The sequence below is a fragment of the Centruroides sculpturatus genome, unplaced genomic scaffold (assembly GCF_000671375.1).
Source record: "Centruroides sculpturatus isolate CEXI.00-Female unplaced genomic scaffold, Cexi_2.0 scaffold839, whole genome shotgun sequence".
Classification (NCBI taxonomy): domain Eukaryota; kingdom Metazoa; phylum Arthropoda; class Arachnida; order Scorpiones; family Buthidae; genus Centruroides; species Centruroides sculpturatus.
This window is the reverse complement of record NW_019384978.1, coordinates 257,013-278,204: the sequence shown is the minus strand read 5'-3', so window position 1 is coordinate 278,204 and position 21,192 is coordinate 257,013. Positions and strand designations below refer to the sequence as shown.

At 30.6% G+C, this 21,192-nt stretch overlaps 1 protein-coding gene and 1 long non-coding RNA gene across 2 annotated transcripts in view; one reads left to right on the top strand and one right to left on the bottom strand.

The window, feature by feature from the left end:
* LOC111632718 overlaps positions 1-12,097 on the bottom strand; it is a 120,486-nt gene extending 108,389 nt beyond the window's left edge. Inside the window, exon 1 of the mRNA XM_023377225.1 lies at positions 10,320-12,097. Within this exon, the coding sequence (XP_023232993.1) occupies positions 10,320-10,848 (529 nt within the window). The 5' untranslated portion in view covers positions 10,849-12,097. The remainder of the gene's footprint in view (positions 1-10,319) is intronic.
* LOC111632721 lies at positions 2,121-13,663 on the top strand. Its single transcript, XR_002757912.1, has 3 exons — positions 2,121-2,151; positions 8,992-9,149; positions 12,863-13,663. It is a non-coding gene; the product is annotated as an uncharacterized LOC111632721 (long non-coding RNA).
* The last annotated feature ends 7,529 nt before the right edge of the window (positions 13,664-21,192 follow it).

Sequence of the window (21,192 nt, the reverse complement as noted above, 5' to 3'; positions counted from 1 at the left end):
CATCTAATGCCCGACTTATAAAATTTATTGTATAAAATAGGGATCTGGGCCGTTTTCCCCATTCCTAACAATGCAACATAACTACATTGTTCGTAATAGACTCGTCATATAGTCCGCAATGTGTAATGCAATGCAAAATCAATTCGAGTCAATTTATCGTATTGACTTGGGTTATCAAAAATGAGTAATATTCGAATATCAGACACTATAGTACGATATTTTCATGTGAAATTTTAGCTTTGTAATACGTGAGTTATGCCTAAAATCATTGACAAGTTAATCGGAGAACAAGTTCGCAAATTGATTAGAGTTTAGTGAAATAGTAGGCCTATCGATTCATTTATCGTCTTATGTACTTTTCCTACGTCTAAGAATTGAACTTCTTAGTGATACTTTTATTAAACGCTAATCATTATGGATACTTTAAACACGATATTCTTCATCCCTTTAAGATTTGGTTCAAATTATCATTTTAAGTTAAATAGCAGATATAATTTTAATATGATAGTTAATCTCTTCGTTATGGTTTATGTTCATCATACAGTTCATAGAAATAAGCGTTTTGTCATTCAGTTAGCATTGCAGTTTCTAAACTATTTGGACCAATAGATATAATGTTAATGAATTTACTAAGAGTTCGGTTAATGCGGCCTTTCGTCTTAAATTATATCCGTTTGAGTGTAATGCATCTGCAGAATACTATAGTTTTTACTCTATAGTACAGGTTAAATTTCGAGTAAATGAATTTAGTAACGTTAACGTTAACGTATTGGAACTATTCACTATTTAGTGTGATTATTTATTTACTGCTCTTTATCAAATTTTTGTTTTGATTTTCTTATTGTGATCATATTGTTGGGCTGCAATTTGAAAAAACTATAGTTCTATCAATTCCAACTGTCATCCGTCCGTCTGTCCGTCTTTCTTTAATCTCAAGAACGGAGTAAGATAGATGAAATCAGAGACCAGATATGGAAATCTTGGGGGCAGGAACCTCGATTAACTAAATACGAACATCCGAAGCAAACCGAAAGTCATGTTATTTCAATTCAAAACTTCCCCTGAAAGCTATTAATAGATGACCGGACGACTGTATTGTTAAAGGAAAAGTATGATGTACAGGGGTAAAACACTACTAATTTGAGATGGAGAGCATATATTTTAAATTAAATAAATTAAAAATATGATTAAAAATTGCAGCCCGGCATTGTGACGATGTCACAATAAATAATCGCTCGTCTTTAATGTGATTTCGTATTATCTATATTATCGTGATCATGATCATTGTCCGTCTCTTTACCCTCAGAGGAATCAGGTCTTGACATGCTAGCCTTTCAAACTAACCTTTTTTTAGCTATCTCCTCATTTGACTGTAACTTCTTTAAATCTTCTTAATTTCTAATTCCCAACTTTTCTTTGGCCTATCTCTTATTTCTATTAGTCCCATCTGTTCCTAAATTCAGCCTATCCTCTTCTAACACATCCCCAAGCCATCTATTTTCCATAAACTTCTCTTTAATATTCCTTATTCCTAAACTACCCATTAAATGCTCATTCCTAATCCCATCAGCTAAGCCTAAATGTCCTCATTTCTGTATCTGTATCTGTTTCACCCTGGATTTCTTCATTCCCTAACATTAAGATCCATGCAACTTTACTCTTTAACATCAATTCTGAAGCTTAATAACTGTCTTATAAAGCTTTGTTTTATCTAACTGATACCTCTTTTATTACAAAGCACTAGTCCCGAAGCCTGGATAAAGCACTAGTCCCGAAGCCTGGATAAATCACTGAACTGAGGCTGGATTAATAAATGAATGACAAGCTTAAAAAATTGTGGTCTATAAATAGGCTCCGTATGAATAGGACTACCTTCATGAACACCTTCAACTTTATCATTTTAATTTTCCCGCTATTCCAAGCTTAACGTAGGTGATTATCATTAATTTAAGCTGTTAAAAATAGGTTTACATTATGTGATAATGCAAGAGACAAAGGGACACATTAAAAAATTAAGACGTAAACACGATAAAAAGAGAACGAGTTTATAACGAATGACTTTGTATTTTTCTCTCTTCAGCCATCACTATTAGCCACAGTTTACGTGTAAAAAGAAAGAACAGTACTTAAGTTTACCAGATTAAAGCGAAAGTATGTATTATATATAGTGCATATGGGTATTGCTGCACTATAAGTTAGGAGTTATATTTTTTAAAGAGATTACCTACTTCATAGTTCCCGCAGCCTTGGCACTTCAAAGCACTATTCTACTTGATTTTGCCATTTTTTGCCACCTTACATCTATTCTGTTTGCTATTTCTGTATCTAACTTTACTCTTTAACATCAATTCTAATTATTTAAATTTCTTTACTCTATTTCCCTACCTCCAATAACTACTCCATACTCTCTTTACCACTAAAGTGTATGTAACTCTGTTTTCTCTCTATTAATCTTTAATCCTTCATTCTCTAATCTAAATTCTTTATCTTCTTCTATCTTCTTTATCACTCCTTCCTTATAAATTTAGTTTTAGTTAGTGAAGATATCATCCGCTAATAGCATGCACCATGATTCTTTCTTCATTATACCCTCTAACAGTTCATTTATCACTAAGATAAAAAGATATTTACTTAATACTGAATCTTGTGGACACCTAATTATATCACTGAAGTTTCCTTTATCTCTACTTTGTGTTATGGCTGATTTCAACCTTTTTGGTTGTGCACGCGATCTCCAACTGATAGCATAAAATTTTAATGCTATTCTATGGAAAATCCTTTTCAAAAAATTAAATTAAAGTTAAATTCTGTGATTAAAAATTCGTAGAAAATTAAAGAATTCGATTTAAAATATTCTGAATCGTACGTTAATGGAAGAATTAAATAGAATTCTAACGTAAAAAAACTGTAATGTTTGGTTCTAACTACTTCCGTTTTCAAGAAGTTTTGAAAAGGACTTTCCCATAGAAAAAGCATTAAATTTTTAACGCCATCTACTAGAGACCGCGTATGCAACCAAAGATGTTATGACCAGCCTTAACTCGAGACTCCAACCTCTTATACATATCTTTTACTACTTTTTTCCTATTCCCTTCTTCCTAAGTACCTTCCATATACGATGCTGGATTACTCACTAGGCACGTGAGGCATGTGTCTGGATCCAAGTCTCGAGGATTCCGAAATTGGAAACAAAAAACAAAACAGTTTCACAGTTGCAATAATATATCAATTTATAAATAATTCTATAGCTACAGTTAGACATTATTACTTTATTGTGTCGTAAAATTATGTAGAGTGGGGTCCCGAATCGTCTTTGCCTAGGGACTCCGGAAAGTGTTAATCCGTCACTGGCCATATAAGACTTCTAGATGATAAGATGTGAATATAATGAGAGTATTCATTTGTCTACAAGGTTTTATTTGGAAGATTTCATTACGTTTTATTTAGAAGAATAGGAACATTACACAAATATTAATAAAATTTTAAATGGAAGTGTGAAATGTGTATAAATTTGATAATTTTATATATAAGCTTTTTTTTAAAATTTGTAAATATTATGTTCAAGTCTCTCTTAGCATAGCTACATTTTATTTTTTTTTTTTATCAGTTGTCAGACTACAAAGAATGGTTTCATAGCTGATCTACCTTGCATAAATCTAAACTGTTCCTAATTATACTAGTCCTATTTCTAACCTATGATCTTTTCCTATAACTTCATTGTATGATTCATCAATTTTTGCTCCTATGTAACTTCCATGGCCACATCCTTCTCCGTTATATAATACTTAGCTCTTTCTTCATTCCTCTGACATCGGATCCCGTATTGCTAGCCTATTAAATAATTGAACTAACCATTTTATTCCTCGTTCACCTAAAATTTTTCACATGTTAACAAGGAAGGATCCAATCTGATCCTTTAGATTTCTTACTGTTAATGTTTCTTAAAGCTTCACAAACTACACTATTTGTTATAACTTATTAAATTTTCAAACGTAATTTTTCTAACTTTTATATTTCAGCTCCTTTTAAACCTGCACCTTCATTTAGAAGCTTACCAATGTATTTCATCCACCTGCTCTTTACATCCCTTCCTTTCATTAATATCTTATCCTTTCAGTAAACCTATCTTTTATTATATCTCTACCTTTCTTTTTCGTAAGCCTTGCTATTTTATATAGCCTATGTCCTTTGCCCTCTCCTTACCATCTAACTCATAACTTTCATTTAATTTACTATGTATTTCACTACTAGCTACTTTCTTCCTTGCCTGCCTTTTTGCTATTTTGTATTCTGATTTACTGCGCGCGTCTCTGTTCAGTTCAAATTTTCTAAAGACCTTGTTTCTTCTTTCTTATTGTCTCTCAATTTTTTTTATTTCACCAGTATGTTTCCTTGCCTACTGTTTTTTTTTTCTATTTTGTGATATCCAAAATAGTTTTTTGCATATTTCCTAACCTTTTGAAACAACTATATTCCACACTAGCCCTGTTTTTCCAACAAAGTCTCTTCCTTCAACTCAATCTTGAACACCTTCATATTTCTCTTTCAATCTCCATTACTTAATTGCTTTTTTGGTATACTTTTTTACTGAACTTTAACACTTTTAAGTCTAACAAAACTAATATAAGCCGACTCCAACTATCTCACTTGGAATAACTTTACAGTTCATAGTTCCTGCACATGCGCAAGTATTTCCTGCTTACCAAAAATAAATCGATCAACGCTTTGCCCACACTACGTTTACGTTATCAAATGTTCCCCATTCTCTATCTCTCTCTTTTTTTTTTCCTTTGAAAATTAGTATTTTCAAATTGCTAACTTGTGAATTGTCTAAAGCCGAGTCTAATACAATTTTTCCCTCTCCATCCCTTTCTCCAAAACGTACTCCTCCATGAATGTTTTCATTATTATATTTTGAGACAGCATGAAGTGTTAATACTAAATACTGGACTTTTTCACATCCACTTTATTTTCTTATGTAATAATTTAATATAATTTAAAGAAGGACACGGTTTCAACACAGAGAAGAATGTTTTCATATTCTACTCTATCCCTACCTATATGTGCATTAAAAACTCATACAGCTATCCTTTCATTTCTATCTATGCTATTGATGACCTTGTCAAATTTATCTCTAAATTCTTCCTTACTAAATCAACCTGAGGTGGGTAGACACTTATAATACTGAATTACATGAATTATCCCGTCATTATCCTTATTTATTGAGACTACATTATCTCTAAATTTCCTGTCTAATACAGAATTACTATTCCTTTCTCTAATATCCCTCCTGCATATATTTTATATCCTTCTCCTATGTCCATTGTTTATTGGCCTTTTGTCTACTGTAGTATTCTATATGCATGTTATATTAACTCTCGTATTTTTCGATATCCGAACATTTTCCACTTAACGTTCTTACATTTAAAGTAGCTAACCTAACTTTCTCCTAACGATATAATTTCCTAATACGAGCTTTAATTTAATCTTTAACCTTTGCATGCCCATTATCCGCGCACAGAAAATTGCATGTGCACTCCTAGGCGTACAGAGTAACTCTGTATTTTAATGAATGTATTTTAGAATATAGAAATATTTTTCTATAAAATACAGTGGAACCTCGGTTAACGAACTTAATCCGTTCCGCAACTTCGTTCGTTAACCGAAGCAATTTTTCCCATAGAAATTAATGTAAATACATTTTATCCGTTCTAGCAGCCGGTATTTTTGTAATTTTATTTGTAAAATGGGTTTTCTTTGATGAAAATATAGGAAAACGCGCTCATAAACAGTCGATCTAGGTTAAATTTTCGGAAAAGAGGAAAGATTTGACGGGTATAAAAACATCGCATACGGTCGTTGAAGTTCTAAAATGACAAATAGTAGTAACAATGGGCTAAATTATGAGCGCAAGGCTTATAGGTTTTTCAACAATCTCCGATCAGACTCGATGAACAGGTATCAAATAGACGCCTTAGAACGGACTTTTTCCGTGATCTGATCTGGTTTTGGTTTTTACCTGGAGACAAAGAAAACAATCGGGAAACGAGGAATGGGACGCAGGACCAATCAAAAGGTGAGATTCAAGGAAGAAATACTATAAAAACTCCGAATCTCAAGGTCAAAACGCAGTTCTCCTTAAAATTCTACGGCGATTAATCTGTGTCGTCTTCATCTGGATTAAGCCTGAAGTCGTGCCCGCTGAAATTTGTTTTGTGTCTCGCGGACCGCTCCAATCGCCGCAGCTCCATCACCTACCATCGCTTCTGTGACCGAGTGAATCCATCTCGTCCGCTCCGGGGCTACGACTGATCACCTTGCACTATTGTAGGACCAGCGATACGCCGCTTCTCAGTGCCGGAAAAAAATACTATAGATAAACCATTTCCAATTACCTCAAATATGTAAGCATCTTCCTGTTCTAATAAACGATTTTCACTGTAAAATACTTGTCATCTTTATCTCCTCCGCCATCACCAACGTACGAATGGACCCTAGACCATCACCGACGCACGATTAACTGAAAATTCCCCATAAAAGTCGGCAAGCTTACAAATTTGACACAAAAAAAAAAAAAACGTTAAGTTCGTTATCCGAATTTTGTCCGTTATCCGAGACAAGATTTTTGCAAAACCGGTTCCACTGTATATTCAAATTTTAAGACGTTAAGAAATGCGAATAGATTTATTTCGTCAATTCATGATATTATAAACGAATATAGGCCTACCGTTTAATCCAAACTTTGGAATCAATTACGAAATGTTTGATCATTTATTTTCTAAATTATAAATAATATATAATCTATAAAAAAAAAGTATAATCTAATAATATATAATAATAGCTCTATTGTGAATTTGATATTTTCTTACAAATAAGGAACAGGAATATTTTCTTCTGTTTTCCTCTGACTTAACTCCAATCTTAATCTTCAAATAGATTAGAAATAGAATAAAACATGAATCTGAATTTAATAACATCTATTTGCTGTAATCCATTCGAAATTTCAAGATTTATGCTAACATAAAAACTGAACTGTCAGTAAAAAAAAAACTATAGACCTACTCAAAAAAAAACACCTGTATAAAAGCTTATTTTTTAATAATCGGATTATTATTTTGAACAAGGTAGGGTTTATAATAGTTTATCTAGTAAGGATTACAACAAGAAAAGAGAATGGATATATAAACAATACAACAAAACAATAGATATAGCAAATATTTCACTGTCACATAAAACTATTTATAAATAAAAGCTAACAAACGATGAACAGTTTTAACGTTAGTTAGTGTAACTTATACAATCTCTCATACTAAAAATGTAATTTAACTGCTGCCAAAATAAATAAATAAATAGAAATATGAATTACTTGGCGGAACATTTTAAGGAAACACATTCAGTAATAAAAAAAAGAAAGAAACTTTGATGTAATCGATTGTGAAGTTAGAGTAATTTGTTATATAACCCGTAATTACCTAAAACTTTTGAATTGTTAGATTTTTTTTTAATAACAGATTATATTCCGGCTTTTTTTTTCATTATTATCGATTAATAATACTATTTATTAACGATCTTAAACACATTATAACATTCTATTTATTCAATTATTTCCGTTCTAAATAATAATAATATTTACTGCTGGAATCTTTTCAAATTAATATTTCAATAATCAATTCGATATTTTTATTGATAATGAATTTATTACAATATTAATGTTTGCTATTTCACTTTTCAGAATTTTTCCTGTATTATATAAATAGTAAAATTAATTTTACTGATAAAAAAAAAATGTCGTTAGAATATAGTAGTACTACATGGTACAGTACATTAATAGAATATAAATTTTAGTGTTTAAAAAACTGATATTTTTCGGGGAAAGTTTCATAAATAGACAATTTCAACTGGAATTTCCTTTATTATAGAAAATTCTACAAAGTCATTCAGAACAATTGTAAAATATATTTATTTAATTTTAAAATGGCTTAGTCATTACAGCTAATAAGGTGTGTTTATTTAATATTCATGGTTTGTTAAAATATTAGGATTAAAGAAAATTATTCTTTTACAAAAATATTTAAGCTTACAATGCTAATTTTAATGTATTCCATGTCCTCTTACTTGTCTAGAATGATAGTTACAACATATAAACAACTTTTATTGGTATAAACTAAAACCTTATAGGGATTTCTATATAAGTTTGAATTAATCTCAGCAATTACATGAGTCTTAAAGTTTTTTTTTTCCATACATTCTTATGAGGAAATAAATGCCAAAAGGAAAGTTAAAGAGTAAGAAAGTAATTATTTGTTAATCAATTGAATTAAATAAATAAAAAAATAAATAAATATAATTGTAGGTGTAGTTTTTCCTTGTAGTAGAGTATTTTAAATAAATACTTCAACTCGCACACAAATCTTTTTAGGAGTAATATTTTAAATCTATATCAAAACAAATTCCTCTTGTGATAAAACATTTTAATAGAGGATATTTAGAAAATTGGGATACATAATCAAGGATTTCCTGGCCTAAATCAAATCTATTTAAAATATTTCTATTAGTTATGTTAAAGTTCTAGCTTAGATTAACAAGTTTAAAGGGTAACTAGCTTCTCATGTATCAGTTTAGTAATTAATTGAGGAAGTTATCCCATTATACAATATTTAGAGCGTACATAGTATAGGAAATATTATGCAATGGAAATGAAATTTCTAGTATAAAAATTTAATAATAACAATCATACATTACAGGTAATTATACCTTTTTCTGATAATAAAGAATAAGTTTAAAAAAAAAAAAGATAAAAACAGACATAAGACTACATTTAGATAAATAAAATTAAGATAATGTTGTTATTTTATCACACAGTCCAGGATAAACCAAGTCCAAAGATTATTTAAAAATACATAAAAATATTTAATAAAATTTATTTTAAATTTAAATGTCAACTAAATTAAGCGATTTTTCCTCTTTTCTATATCTTTTGTTCCCTTTCAGAAATGCAATTAATTTAAAAAAAAAAAAAATTCAGCAGTAAACAATAATAAAGGAAAACGAGCAGAGACCAAAGGTGATTCATATGTCATACTTAAGAAAAATGCAATTGTTCCTTAAAAGATACAAAAGTCACACGCCGTCCTTGTGTCTGCTAAACGGTAAGCATATTTCTTAACTTAAAAATATTTAAATATTTCTAAATAACACGTTTAATAATACATATAATTAAAAATTAGTTTTCAAAATAATACAAAATAACTTCTTACTTACCTTCCACAATTTCCTTAACTGATTACCAAGATTATAAGAATCTAATGACAGACTCCTTAGTTGTTGATAATTGTCGGAATGAGTTGACATTGCGTTTTTCTTAATAATGTTATAATTATGTAACTAATTTTTTGTCTTTTACTCGAGTTCTGCTTCCAATATTCATAACCGAGCGCACTTCTAACATACTTTATATACTCCGCAGTTGTTTTATCATATACAATTTTGATTATCTCCAATTGGTTGGGGATTGTGACGTCACCATTGAAATAAATTAACATTTGAAGAAGTAGTTACTGAACACGTTCTTTTGTATATAATGCCACGCTATTCTTTCTTTTAAGATGTTTAATTTTGTTTAGTCTTTTTTTATTTTCATTATACAAGCGCCAGTTTAATAAGTAGAAGGAATATTAGAATGAGTTTTATCGTTCTTATACATATTCAATTAACATATATATGTATTATAAATTAATAAAAATAACTATATTTGGACCAATTTTATGAAAATAAAAAATGCTGTCATCTATTGAAGAAGAAAAATTTTAAGTTTTTTTTTTTTTTTTTTAAANAAAAAATGCTGTCATCTATTGAAGAAGAAAAATTTTCATTTTTTTTTTTTTTTTTTTAAAAAAAGTTAAGTTAAACATCGTGTAAAAGTATTTTTCTTTTAATAATAATCTATTAAATTTTCTATTATATGTGATTAAAATGAGTTTTTAAAAGTTTTGGTGCTCGTTTTTAAACTTTTAAGTACTCCAAATTTAGTTAATAGTTACGTTCTTCTATGACGTAAATGTACAGCATATATCAATGTACCCATTAGCAACAACGAAACAAAGCTGTTATCTTAAAATAACTACTTAAAACGTTAATCTCAAGTAGGTGACAATGACACTAATACTAAGTATGTAACCTCGTGTAGAAAATTAAAATTTAATTTATTAAATAAACAGGGCTTAGTATTTAAAATCATTATTGATTATTAGACATTTTCACGTAGTAAATACTGTGAGGATAAATAATCATAAATTTAAATTTACCAAATGAAATAGTACCTACCTTCAGCCTTAAATCTGATGTCATGGAGTGAGATCTGCCACGAAACATTTCGATAACTTTGGAAACTGGCCCGGAAGTCTTACTTTCAGAACCGGAACGTGGTCTTTTAAAATCTCCAGCTTGTGCAAAAGGATCTAAATGATTATTAGAAGCTGGAAGCGTTTGAGTACTATTCTTGGGAGAACTATTCCCTAATGAGTTCTTTAATGTAGCAATAAATGTGGGACGTTTACTCTTACTATCGGATTTTGAACGAGGACGGAAAGCATCTAATAACGCTGCTCTTCTAGAGGGGCTAATTCCCGTTAATACGTCATCACCGGATTGTCTTCTCATTCTGTTTGTCAGTGCATCCCTTAGAGGAAGAGGTGCGAGACGATAGGTGCCACCTGAAAGGGATCGAGTTCTGTTCTTAGAGGATGGTGGACCCAGATAGCAGTCGTTGTCCGCTGCCATTTTATCCACGTCTTCGGTGATGATTTTTGGTATCACTAACGATGGATCCTGAAAATTAATAAATGACATGGATTAATATAGATGTATATGTTACTTAAACGTAAGGATGTTGAGTCGACCGATAGGTAAACAGATCGCTGATAGTAAACACTACACGCACGTGCATCATTGAATACGATGTTATAAATATTATACCTTCGTCTGAATGACTTTTAAGCGGACAAACTCATTACTCAAAGTAAAAATAATAAGAAAAGACAAAAAAATAGAAACTATTTAAAAGACGGCACAAGTATATAAAATAAAACCTCCTTGTTTAATAAATAAACATTTGGATATTCGTGGCATTATATTTTATAATTTGTTTATATTTTTGGATTATTTCCAAAGTTCAAAATAAAGATTACTAAAGTCAATGTTAGGTTTCATCTTCAAGATGTAGCATAGATATCTATTCTAGTCTTTTTCGCGTGGCCAAGCACAACACCGGAAATCTCTAAATCTGATTGTCTTTGTAAACATCTACAGCTTGTTAAGTCACTATGCCAAATCAGCCAGTTGAGTAACACAGGGAGTAGACACCTGTACAGCTTGATACAAAATATACACAAGTTTGACATTGGAAAAATTACGATTCTTAAAGATTTCATAATATTGACCTTTAAATGTTTTTATACGAGTACATATTACATATATATATATATATTTAAAACAGTTAGCAGTGAATACAAATACATTTTGTATTGTTTGAACGTTAGCAATCTCCTTAGAAAGATTAACAGTTAATCCTGTTTGCTCACGGAGTTATCGAAGAAAAATTCTTCTGCTCCACAAGAATTCGCTATTAACTTATTAAATGTTTAATTTTTAACAATGTTTCACATTGTAATGACTTTATAAAGTGGTAATAATAAAAAAAAACGTATTTTAAAGTTGTGATAAGTGTAATAAAATCGCAATTAACGAAAGAATGGCAACTGATAAACATTAGCGTAATTCACATAACACGAGAAAATGTTTAATACCCTTTAAAAACAAATTACACCCTAAACTACCCTCACAAAATATACACACTCGAGATAATAAGAAAACAGAATCTTGCATTCTTCTTGCAAGTTTTTTTTTTATTTTTTTTTATTTTTGCGAGAAAATAAGTCAATTTTTGTGGCGTCAACTAGTCCGACTTGATAATCGATTAGTTATCCAAATATGCCACGTGACGAAAATGTATATATATGTTAGAATACCGCATCTGTAAAGGATGCAACCGCAAAAAACTTGTTTCCGGTCGTTTTTATCGAATGTTACGTCTATGGGAAGTGAATTATGGAAAGAGTTACATACCTTGTTGGTCGCCATGTGGAGATCGGCTGAGGATGTGTTGCACTACCACAGCCGATCTCTTCTACAATTCGACTGACGTCGACCCTTCTGGCGCTGCCGTCGCTTGGACCGGAATTAAGAGGCTATATCTGTCACTAGACACAAATAGAGACTAAGGACAGATCCAGAAAACAGTTTTAAACAGTGTATCTAATGCTCGTGAAATTTTTTATTAATTTATACGCATTTTTATCTTGATTTTGTTGACTATTTTAATTTTATTGGAATTTTTCCTACATTCGTAGAATGCATAAACGATGTTTAATGTCCCTGCAATGTTACTCTCATTTTTAAACTCGAAAAAAAAAATATCACGTGTTCCATAACCAGCGAGGCTATTGGAGAAACTGAAAAGAAATAACCAATATAGTTAGTGCAGTTGAATCACGTGACAGATGGCGACCAATAAAAAGCAAATTGTTATATTTGAAAACATTTGAAAATCCTTTTTAATGAGCATTCGGTTCGTATTTTCCATTTCTAATCACAAAATACAAATGAAAATAGACAAAATTCATTAACTTTAGTTTTCAGTTTTCTCCTTAGATGAAAAATAATTAGGTTTCGTCTCCATTATCGGACGAATTTAAAAATTTAAATATCACTACAACAATAACAAAGATTTTTTAGATCCAAATAAACCTATATGAAATGAAATCTATTCTAAATAGCCATAATATATATATATATTTTTTTTTAGAAACAGGAAGAGTTTGCCAAATCAGCGAAGAGGTTAAAAAGTTATATTTACGATTACTTACGACACATATACACGAAATGCGAAAACGAAATGACATTTTAGACGATGGCATGTTTCTGCAGAGGTAGTACTTGGCTCTAGTGACTTGTATAGAACAACAACCCTTATTAAATGATTGGGTCAAAGGAGAAGAATTACAAATCATTTTCCATTTCTAAGTAACGTGTACACACATCAGTTAACACGAGCTGTGAGCAAAACTTCAATTGTGTAAACCCTAATTATAATTTTACCATTGATGAAATTATGTAATAACAACTTTTTTACGCCTTAAAACTTTTTAAAGCACGAATAATTTATAAGAGATAAATTATCAGTGAACAAAATTACAGTTGGTTTCAATGTTTATCTCTCTTAAAATGAAAATTTTTCTAATCTAAAAATTAGTTCATAAAATGGATTAAGTCTTACATAAAGGATAATATTAGCTATTTATTATTATTTTTTTTAATTGTAAACTTTGCTGAGATTCTCAATTCAGGTTTAATCTTAAAATAAATTATTTTTACTTGTTTCAATGCGGAACAAAACGAATAATAGCGCAGTTCCGTAACTGTTACGGCAAGAAAACAGAATTACTGTCGCGTGTTGTTATATAGAATACCGGGTTAATAAGCCATTCTTTCATAAACAGATTTTATTATTCTACAATTATTAAAGCTTAAAATTATATTTTTCGCTAATTAAGTTGCAAATAATTATGATTTAATGTATTTAAAACTTACTTTAACTTTGATATGAAACGTGATTTTTATTCATTAATATTTTTTAATTGTATTTTCTTGCGAAAGTTACTTATTATAATTATTGTAAATTAAATATTGTTTAATTTATTACTAATTTATAATATTTGTTTGGATTAATCGTGACTCAACGAAAAGATGACGTAATCTATTCGGCTTCAGTGATTTATTTAATTAATTAATTATTCATCAATTAAAAGTTTTTTTTTCCTTATAAACTTTTTTTATGTGAATTATAAAGGTCGTAAAAATTGTTAAATAAATTTTTTTTTTAATATTTTCTTAATTGGACAAAAGATGGCGCCAATGAACTTTTAAAAATCGATTCGTGTGTCAGTAACCGTATTTTTCGACTATAAACGCGTTACTCCGATGTTTTATGAGAAAATAATCTCTAATCTCCAAATATTTCGTGGTGGTGGTTGCTATGACGACATCACTCTCACCCGAATTGGACTGGCTGTCACGTGATTACCATTATTCAACTCTCGATTGAACTGGAGCGACTTTAAAAAAGCGTCACATTACGCGATATCATTCACGCAGTAGAAAAATACAGCTCGAGTGTCTGCAAATCTATACGAGACATCTGTAAGTTAAACGTGATCCATTTTACCACTCGGGATGAAATTCATGTTAAGAGGGTCATCGATTTCTGGTATAAAAGCCGTGATGAAACGCAAATCGCGCGATTTCCGCGAACGTACGCGCGATTATCGCTAAGGGTATTTTGCACGTGACTTTTTCTTTATACACGCGTGACGTCGTTGATGTTCTAAAGTCAAATCGCAGAATAAATTGCCTTTATTATTCACTCTTTCTTTTTTTTTTCGTTCGATTAATCGATCAGTAAAGTATTTTCACGCGATCGATATGACATTTCTATAAATAACGAAGTTTTCCTCTAAATAAGGAAACGATTGACGATCTCGTTTGGCATCTCGGCTTTTTTTTTTTTCCTGTTGTTTTCTTGGCATAGATTCGTGAAATTTTCGAATGGCATTTCACTTATTTGTCAATGATTATATTTTATTATTACCTTTTTCTCAACTCTCACATTCTATAACTGAGGGGTCATGAACTGCGTTCACGTGAACGACGCATTATCGTGAGCCAATGACGATCGCTTTTAGTGAAATAATCAAACGATGAATAATACAAATCTCGATAACAGATGTTCGTTTACTCGTTAGCATCTGCCAAGCTGCCAATTAAAATGCGGTATACTTTATAGCTTTCTGTCACATGACGGGAACAGCTGAATGTTTTCTCGTTCTCGCCTTTTGGTAAACATCCACTTGAGAGTGCTTGGCTACGCTTGTAACTTCAAACAGCAACGTGTTTAATCAGGGAATGAAATGCTGATCATGTTAATACGCTTTTACGTGTTAAAATTTCGAATCTAAATCACGTAATTGCGATTTAATGATTTTCGATCTTAATAGGTATCAGAGTTACGTGTTTCTATTGTTTTCTATCGAGATACAGTATTGAGAATCGTGCAAATATTACGCTTAAAGTAGAACGTAAGGATCTCAAAGAATAGGCATAACTCGTGTGATTTGCGAGGAAGTATAAATAGGTCAGAATGTAAAATGGAAAATAATTAACAGAACGGGTTTAGTTGTCCTTTGAAGGTGAACCTCTTGCGTAACTCGTAACTCCATGTGCGGGAATTGAATCCGTTTTTCTATTGAGTAAGAATTCGCGCGGGTTATGCAGTCAATAGAACTGAGATCTGTTAGCATAAATAGAACTGAGAAGCGATCCATTCTTTAGAGAAAGGTTTTAGACGACGCTATGAAAAAAAATCAATCATTCCGTCTGACAGCAATTTATTCTTGTAGCGCGTATTCTTATAACAAAATAAGAGCGCTATATCAAATTGAAATGTCATTATAATATCGAATGACAAACCGATCCTACTTATTAGTTTTATATTAATATAGTTCCTATTAAATTTTTATTTTTCTATTTACTTTTTTAAATATTAAAACACGTTATGAACTATATAATGTAGTTTATATAATGGTTTTAAAGTAATAAATATATTCATGGCAGTATTCGTACATCTACCGCTATAAACCTGTTTCTTATTCGTGCTTCCATTTTAAAGTTGTAACAATCTATTTTTCTCTTCTTCTTATCCTACGGCAGTACATTTTGCGCCATTCTACAATGCAGATCGACATAAATTGCCTCTAGTTGTTTAATAAAAAGTGTGTTTACGTGTCTTGAAGGACTTGAAATTATTATTCATTTATTCGTGTAGCGATAAACATGCTTACAAGAGTTATCTCCTATAAGATAATAGTTTTTAGAGAATTTCGATTTATTCTATTATTTGCATTAAAATATTAAACGAATTCTAAATCCTTTGATGATTCTCTTCTTACGTTAATTTTGTCGTTACGGTGGTAGAGTTAATATTAAATAAACATATTACACATAAAGATATGCTGTAAAAGCTAGAAACTTGATTGTTTTTATTCTGAAATAAATCCATCTTTTAAATATTTGATATTGAAATAGTAATTGAGATTTACAACTGTTAATAAATATCGACAAAACATTTAAAGAATGTTAATTAAAAAACATTATCTAACAAGAATTTGCATTTTGATTGTGCTTACGTCATATTTTCCTCCCTATAATTACAGTTAATTTTATGAAATATATGAAATTTCTCTGAAATAATGGAGATATCTACTCATGATTGAGAAATTATTATTACAAGAATATTTAATGAATAATTTATTCAATATGTAACTTATATTTATCAATTTACTCGTAGAAGCATTCGTAACACACATTTTCCAAAATTGTAGAATACCGAGCGCTTAAATCGATATTTTATTCTCATAAACTTAGATTTAATGTTATTACAGTATCATAACAGAAAATTTTCATAGTTCGATCAACTTTGTTATCTTAAAAGGAGACAGTTAAGTGCGATTTTATGAATTCTACAAGTTCCTTCATTATGACAACATTATTATTGTCATAAACAATTTTATATTTCAGTTTTATATGGTCTGATTGCAATATTCTCGTAGAATATAAAACTGAATAATATATGAAACACAAAGAAATACATAAAGAGAATATATATATTATCATACGAAAGCGTATAGAACAAGTAAAAATATGTAAATAACACTTAAATTGTAATAGTACGAAATACAAGGACTTCGCACTACATGCAAAATATACGAAACACAATATTATGTGCAGAAAACTTTTGATATACAAAGAATACGAATGTACTGTACAAAGTGCAAAGAATACATAGCATAGGGCACACGGAAAATGCGTTTTCACGTAGAACTTCGGAAGCAATAGTCTATGTCGTATGTCGAAGATATTTCATGATATAATATACTAATGTTGCATTAAAGTAGAACAACTTGAGAAGCATAAGACTATAACTACAACATATATTTTAAAAAATAAATAATAAAAGTTCAGACATGAAATATCGACAATTATTGATTTCTTAAAAATAAAATTGCCTAAAAAAATATTAACCGAAGTAACTTTTAATAGATTTTATTATAACCGAAGATTTATACTCGACGTTAGAATTTTAACACGTCACAGAACATATAAAACATAGTGACTATGCAAAACACGCCTAACATATGTTGTTTACAGATGTAGCGAAACGTCCTTTTCACGCGCGATAGGAGAAAAAAAAATATATATATATAAAAGGTGCTCCCGCGCTTATTTTATCATTTCCGTTTAGCTACTTCCGACACCGATTTTCGACGTTCTCTCATTGGCTGCATTCCGTCGCTATTGGCAACCGTAGAAGAGAAACACTAGTCACGTGATTCGGAAATTGCTGAAGACCCAGTAAACTGTTTGTTTTTTGTGTTTTTCGAGGTTTCTAACTTTCTTTTTCTCAAACTTCGAACGACAAGTCCGTTTCGGAGTTATTATATTATTTTAAATAATGAAAAAAAAAGAATTTAGGAGTCAGAATATCGATCCGTTGCTACTAGCTAAGAACACTTTTCCTTATCAAGAACGATAAATCGTGTGCCATTACTGATTGGTCAGCTTCTAGTTTTCATGGTCATTAACATTCACGATTTAATTATAATTAAGATACCGTCGCATATATTTTAATATTTTGAAATTTAAGATTGGCGAAATCGGTTTATTTATTTCGTAGGATATTTAAGAGAATGTAATTCTAGAATTATTCAATGTTAAAGAGATATATTTCAAAGTTATAAGACGAATTTGCATACCGAGGATTCCTATTACAATTAAACTGAATTAAATAATATATAGGCCTATACAGATCTGATTTATCCCAAACACATCTTAGAATCTGTATTTTTATTTTCAGGCTTAATTCGATTTTCTGCGTATCAAAAAAAATTCGATATCTCGTTATCGTGATAATCGGAATCACTATTGAAATGCGCAATTGCATTTAAAACTAAACTTTTTCCGTCTACATTCTTTGTTATACATTATTAAACATTTTCTACTAGTATTTTAGATCTTAAAGCCGATATAACATACTTTACCAAAGTCATGGAGTACGAGAAACAAACCTGATCCTTGGGACATTGCGTCACGTGACTTGTTTATAGACGAATTATCCATAAATGATTTTTATACATCCTCGTTAAACTAGTTAGATAGACAGTTGTGCAATCGGTTTACAGGAAAAGATGTCCTATTTCGAAATAATTTTGACATATTTTTAAGCCCTGAGAAAATCTTAGGTCACTTAACCTACCTTAAAGATGTCCGTTACACGCCGTTTTGTGATGCTCTTCCATAGTAATTTGTAATGTATTTAATATTTAGAACATTCTCGTACTTCGTGCACTTTCAACACGTAAGCGCCTTTAAGTTGATTCAGTTTCTTAACACGAAAATATTTCTAGAAGCACATGGTATATAATGCGATTCGTTCCGCCATTACTTGGTCTAATCAGTATTGGTATTCTAATAGCATTATGCGTGCAGAGATTTCTATAACCCTATCGATCTAAATATGATTTCAGTATTGTAAAAATATATGCTGTCGAAATTATATAAGACTTAGGCTATACACAGTATTATAAATGCCCGTCCACTAAGTACTGTACAGTACATACGGTATTTAGAGAGAGCCAAATAGTTCTCTATACGTTATTATGGAACGTCCCGTAAGATTACACCCATAAATCACGTGATTCAAACATACCTCTTAACCGGCTACTTCCGATTATCCATAAGTTTCACGCTCCAGTTAAATCACAGAAATAAGATATTTTGCTGCGGTCCACAGCACACAAACACAAGCACACGTGTGCAAACGATTCGACGTACGGCTTATGTGCTAACATATACGCAAGCGCACGCACACATACGGCGTCTACAGCGTTAGAGAGGAAACATATGATTGGTGGAGATTGCCCGTCACGTGATCAGAGAAGCAGTGTGCACGGTCGATAACCGTCGGATCGAAGCAGTCCAGTCGGTTTTTTCCTCTTATCCCGTTTATTTTTTTTCTTTTACAGATGGCGAACGTCGCCTTCTGAAAACACGTGATCGTGCTCCGGTTGTTTAGGCCTTCGTCATTTGTGGTTTCAGATATCACACGCGACCAGGTATTTTTATCCCAATAGGGGTTATCAACTTTCTAAGGGGAGGATAACATCGATAATCCTATATTTCGGTAAGTGCGCGTGACGGGGTGTCTGGACAGAACTTTACGTCACGCGGCCTCTAGAAACAAATAGATCACATAACTAACGGTGTAGGATTGCGTCGAATGTGGAAGTAAAATATCCAGGATAACGCGCGAGAGTGTGGTTTTTGTGCGCCTCTCGTGTTTTTTTTTGGTGTACTTTTTTTTCTTTCCTGCAGACACCTTCGCAGCTTAATATTTCCGTTCTATCATTGCGGTTATCTAACGGATGAGAAAAGCACGAAGGGCAGGTGAGATTAGATAAACACTAGCTGATAGAATATGGAAAAAAAACAAAAAAAAACTCTTTCGAAAACGAAATTATTTTATATAATTTTCGTTTAACTCTAATACGTTTTGCGCGGAGAATGAAATTTTCATGTTTTTATAAAATGTTAAGGTTTCCAGCTGGCAGCTTATAATAAAAAGAAATAAAAATTCAGTATAAGTTTCATACACAATTTGAGTTATGAATTATCTAGACCATACGGTAAGACAGTAAAATGCTATTTAAAAACTCAAAAAAATTCAAATACAGTATAGAGAACAGGTCAATAATTGACAGTTAAACGAGGGTTGAAAGAGATTGAACCAATCAACGCTAAATAAAAATTCTGAATCGTCTTTCGTCCAATTAAAAAGCTGTAAATATTTAATCAATTAGCACTATAAAGAACGGAGTAGTAGCGAAAAATTATAATAATTCACTCGTTAATTTGATACGTTACGGTACAGTCAAGCCGAGGTTTGGTAATGTATTTTAAAAACAGTTCGCCTCATTGATGAGAGGAAAGGAAACAATAGATATAACTTTAAGTTAAGTACATTTCTTTACACCAGATGGCACAACTAAAGTCAATGCACCTTTGCGTTAAAAATAGTGTTTGACATAACGCTATCGCGTCAATCAATTTCGAATTTATTCTAATGTTTACCCTGTAACTTGTAGAAAATATGTAGTTATCGCATATTTTTAATCTTTCTGATATTCTGATAAGATTTTGAAAATTTAATGTTTTTATAAAAATATTAAAAAGCAATTGATTTTGAAATTTGCTCTCTATTATTCGAAAATTTCAGCATAAAATTCAAGAAAGATATCTAATTATTTATAAAATAGAACATCCGCTGTAATTGTATACAAAACACGCTTTATTATTGTCAACATGTGGTGTGAGAATAACCGGCGCTGATGTCCTTGAATTAAGGCATTATAAACCGGCCAGATTTTCCCTATACATTTTCTTTTTTAACGCTTAAAATTATATTTAAATTCCATATTTTACTTTTAAAAAATGATATTTTATTGTTTCTAAAACTATGCATTCATTAAGTTTAATTAATAACCTAGCAATGGGATTTAAATTTGATGATTTTGTATGTATTGCAACATCGTGATATTGTCGATTTGATTAAAAATAATTGTATCTATTGTAAAATTTATCTATTGTAATCAAAGATAATGATAATAATTAATTTGAAAATGTTTGAAAATAAATCATATAATTAATCGCTAGAATTTTAACCAATCGTCTTTAAGAAAATTTTAGTGATTCTGCATATTTAATGCAGTTTAAACGTTTACATAACCCCGTAACCTAATCAAATACATTATATAATCACTCACAAATAGAAAATGAAATTGTCAGAAATAGAAAATGAGAAAATTTCAAATTCACTGACCATTTCTAAATAATTAGCATTGACCATTCACTGTCAAGCGTTATTACATAAAATTTAAACTCGTTGACCTAATTGCATAATTAATTTAATGAAAGAATTAATTTACATAATTTTTAGTTTAATTAAATGTTATTATTTTTAACATT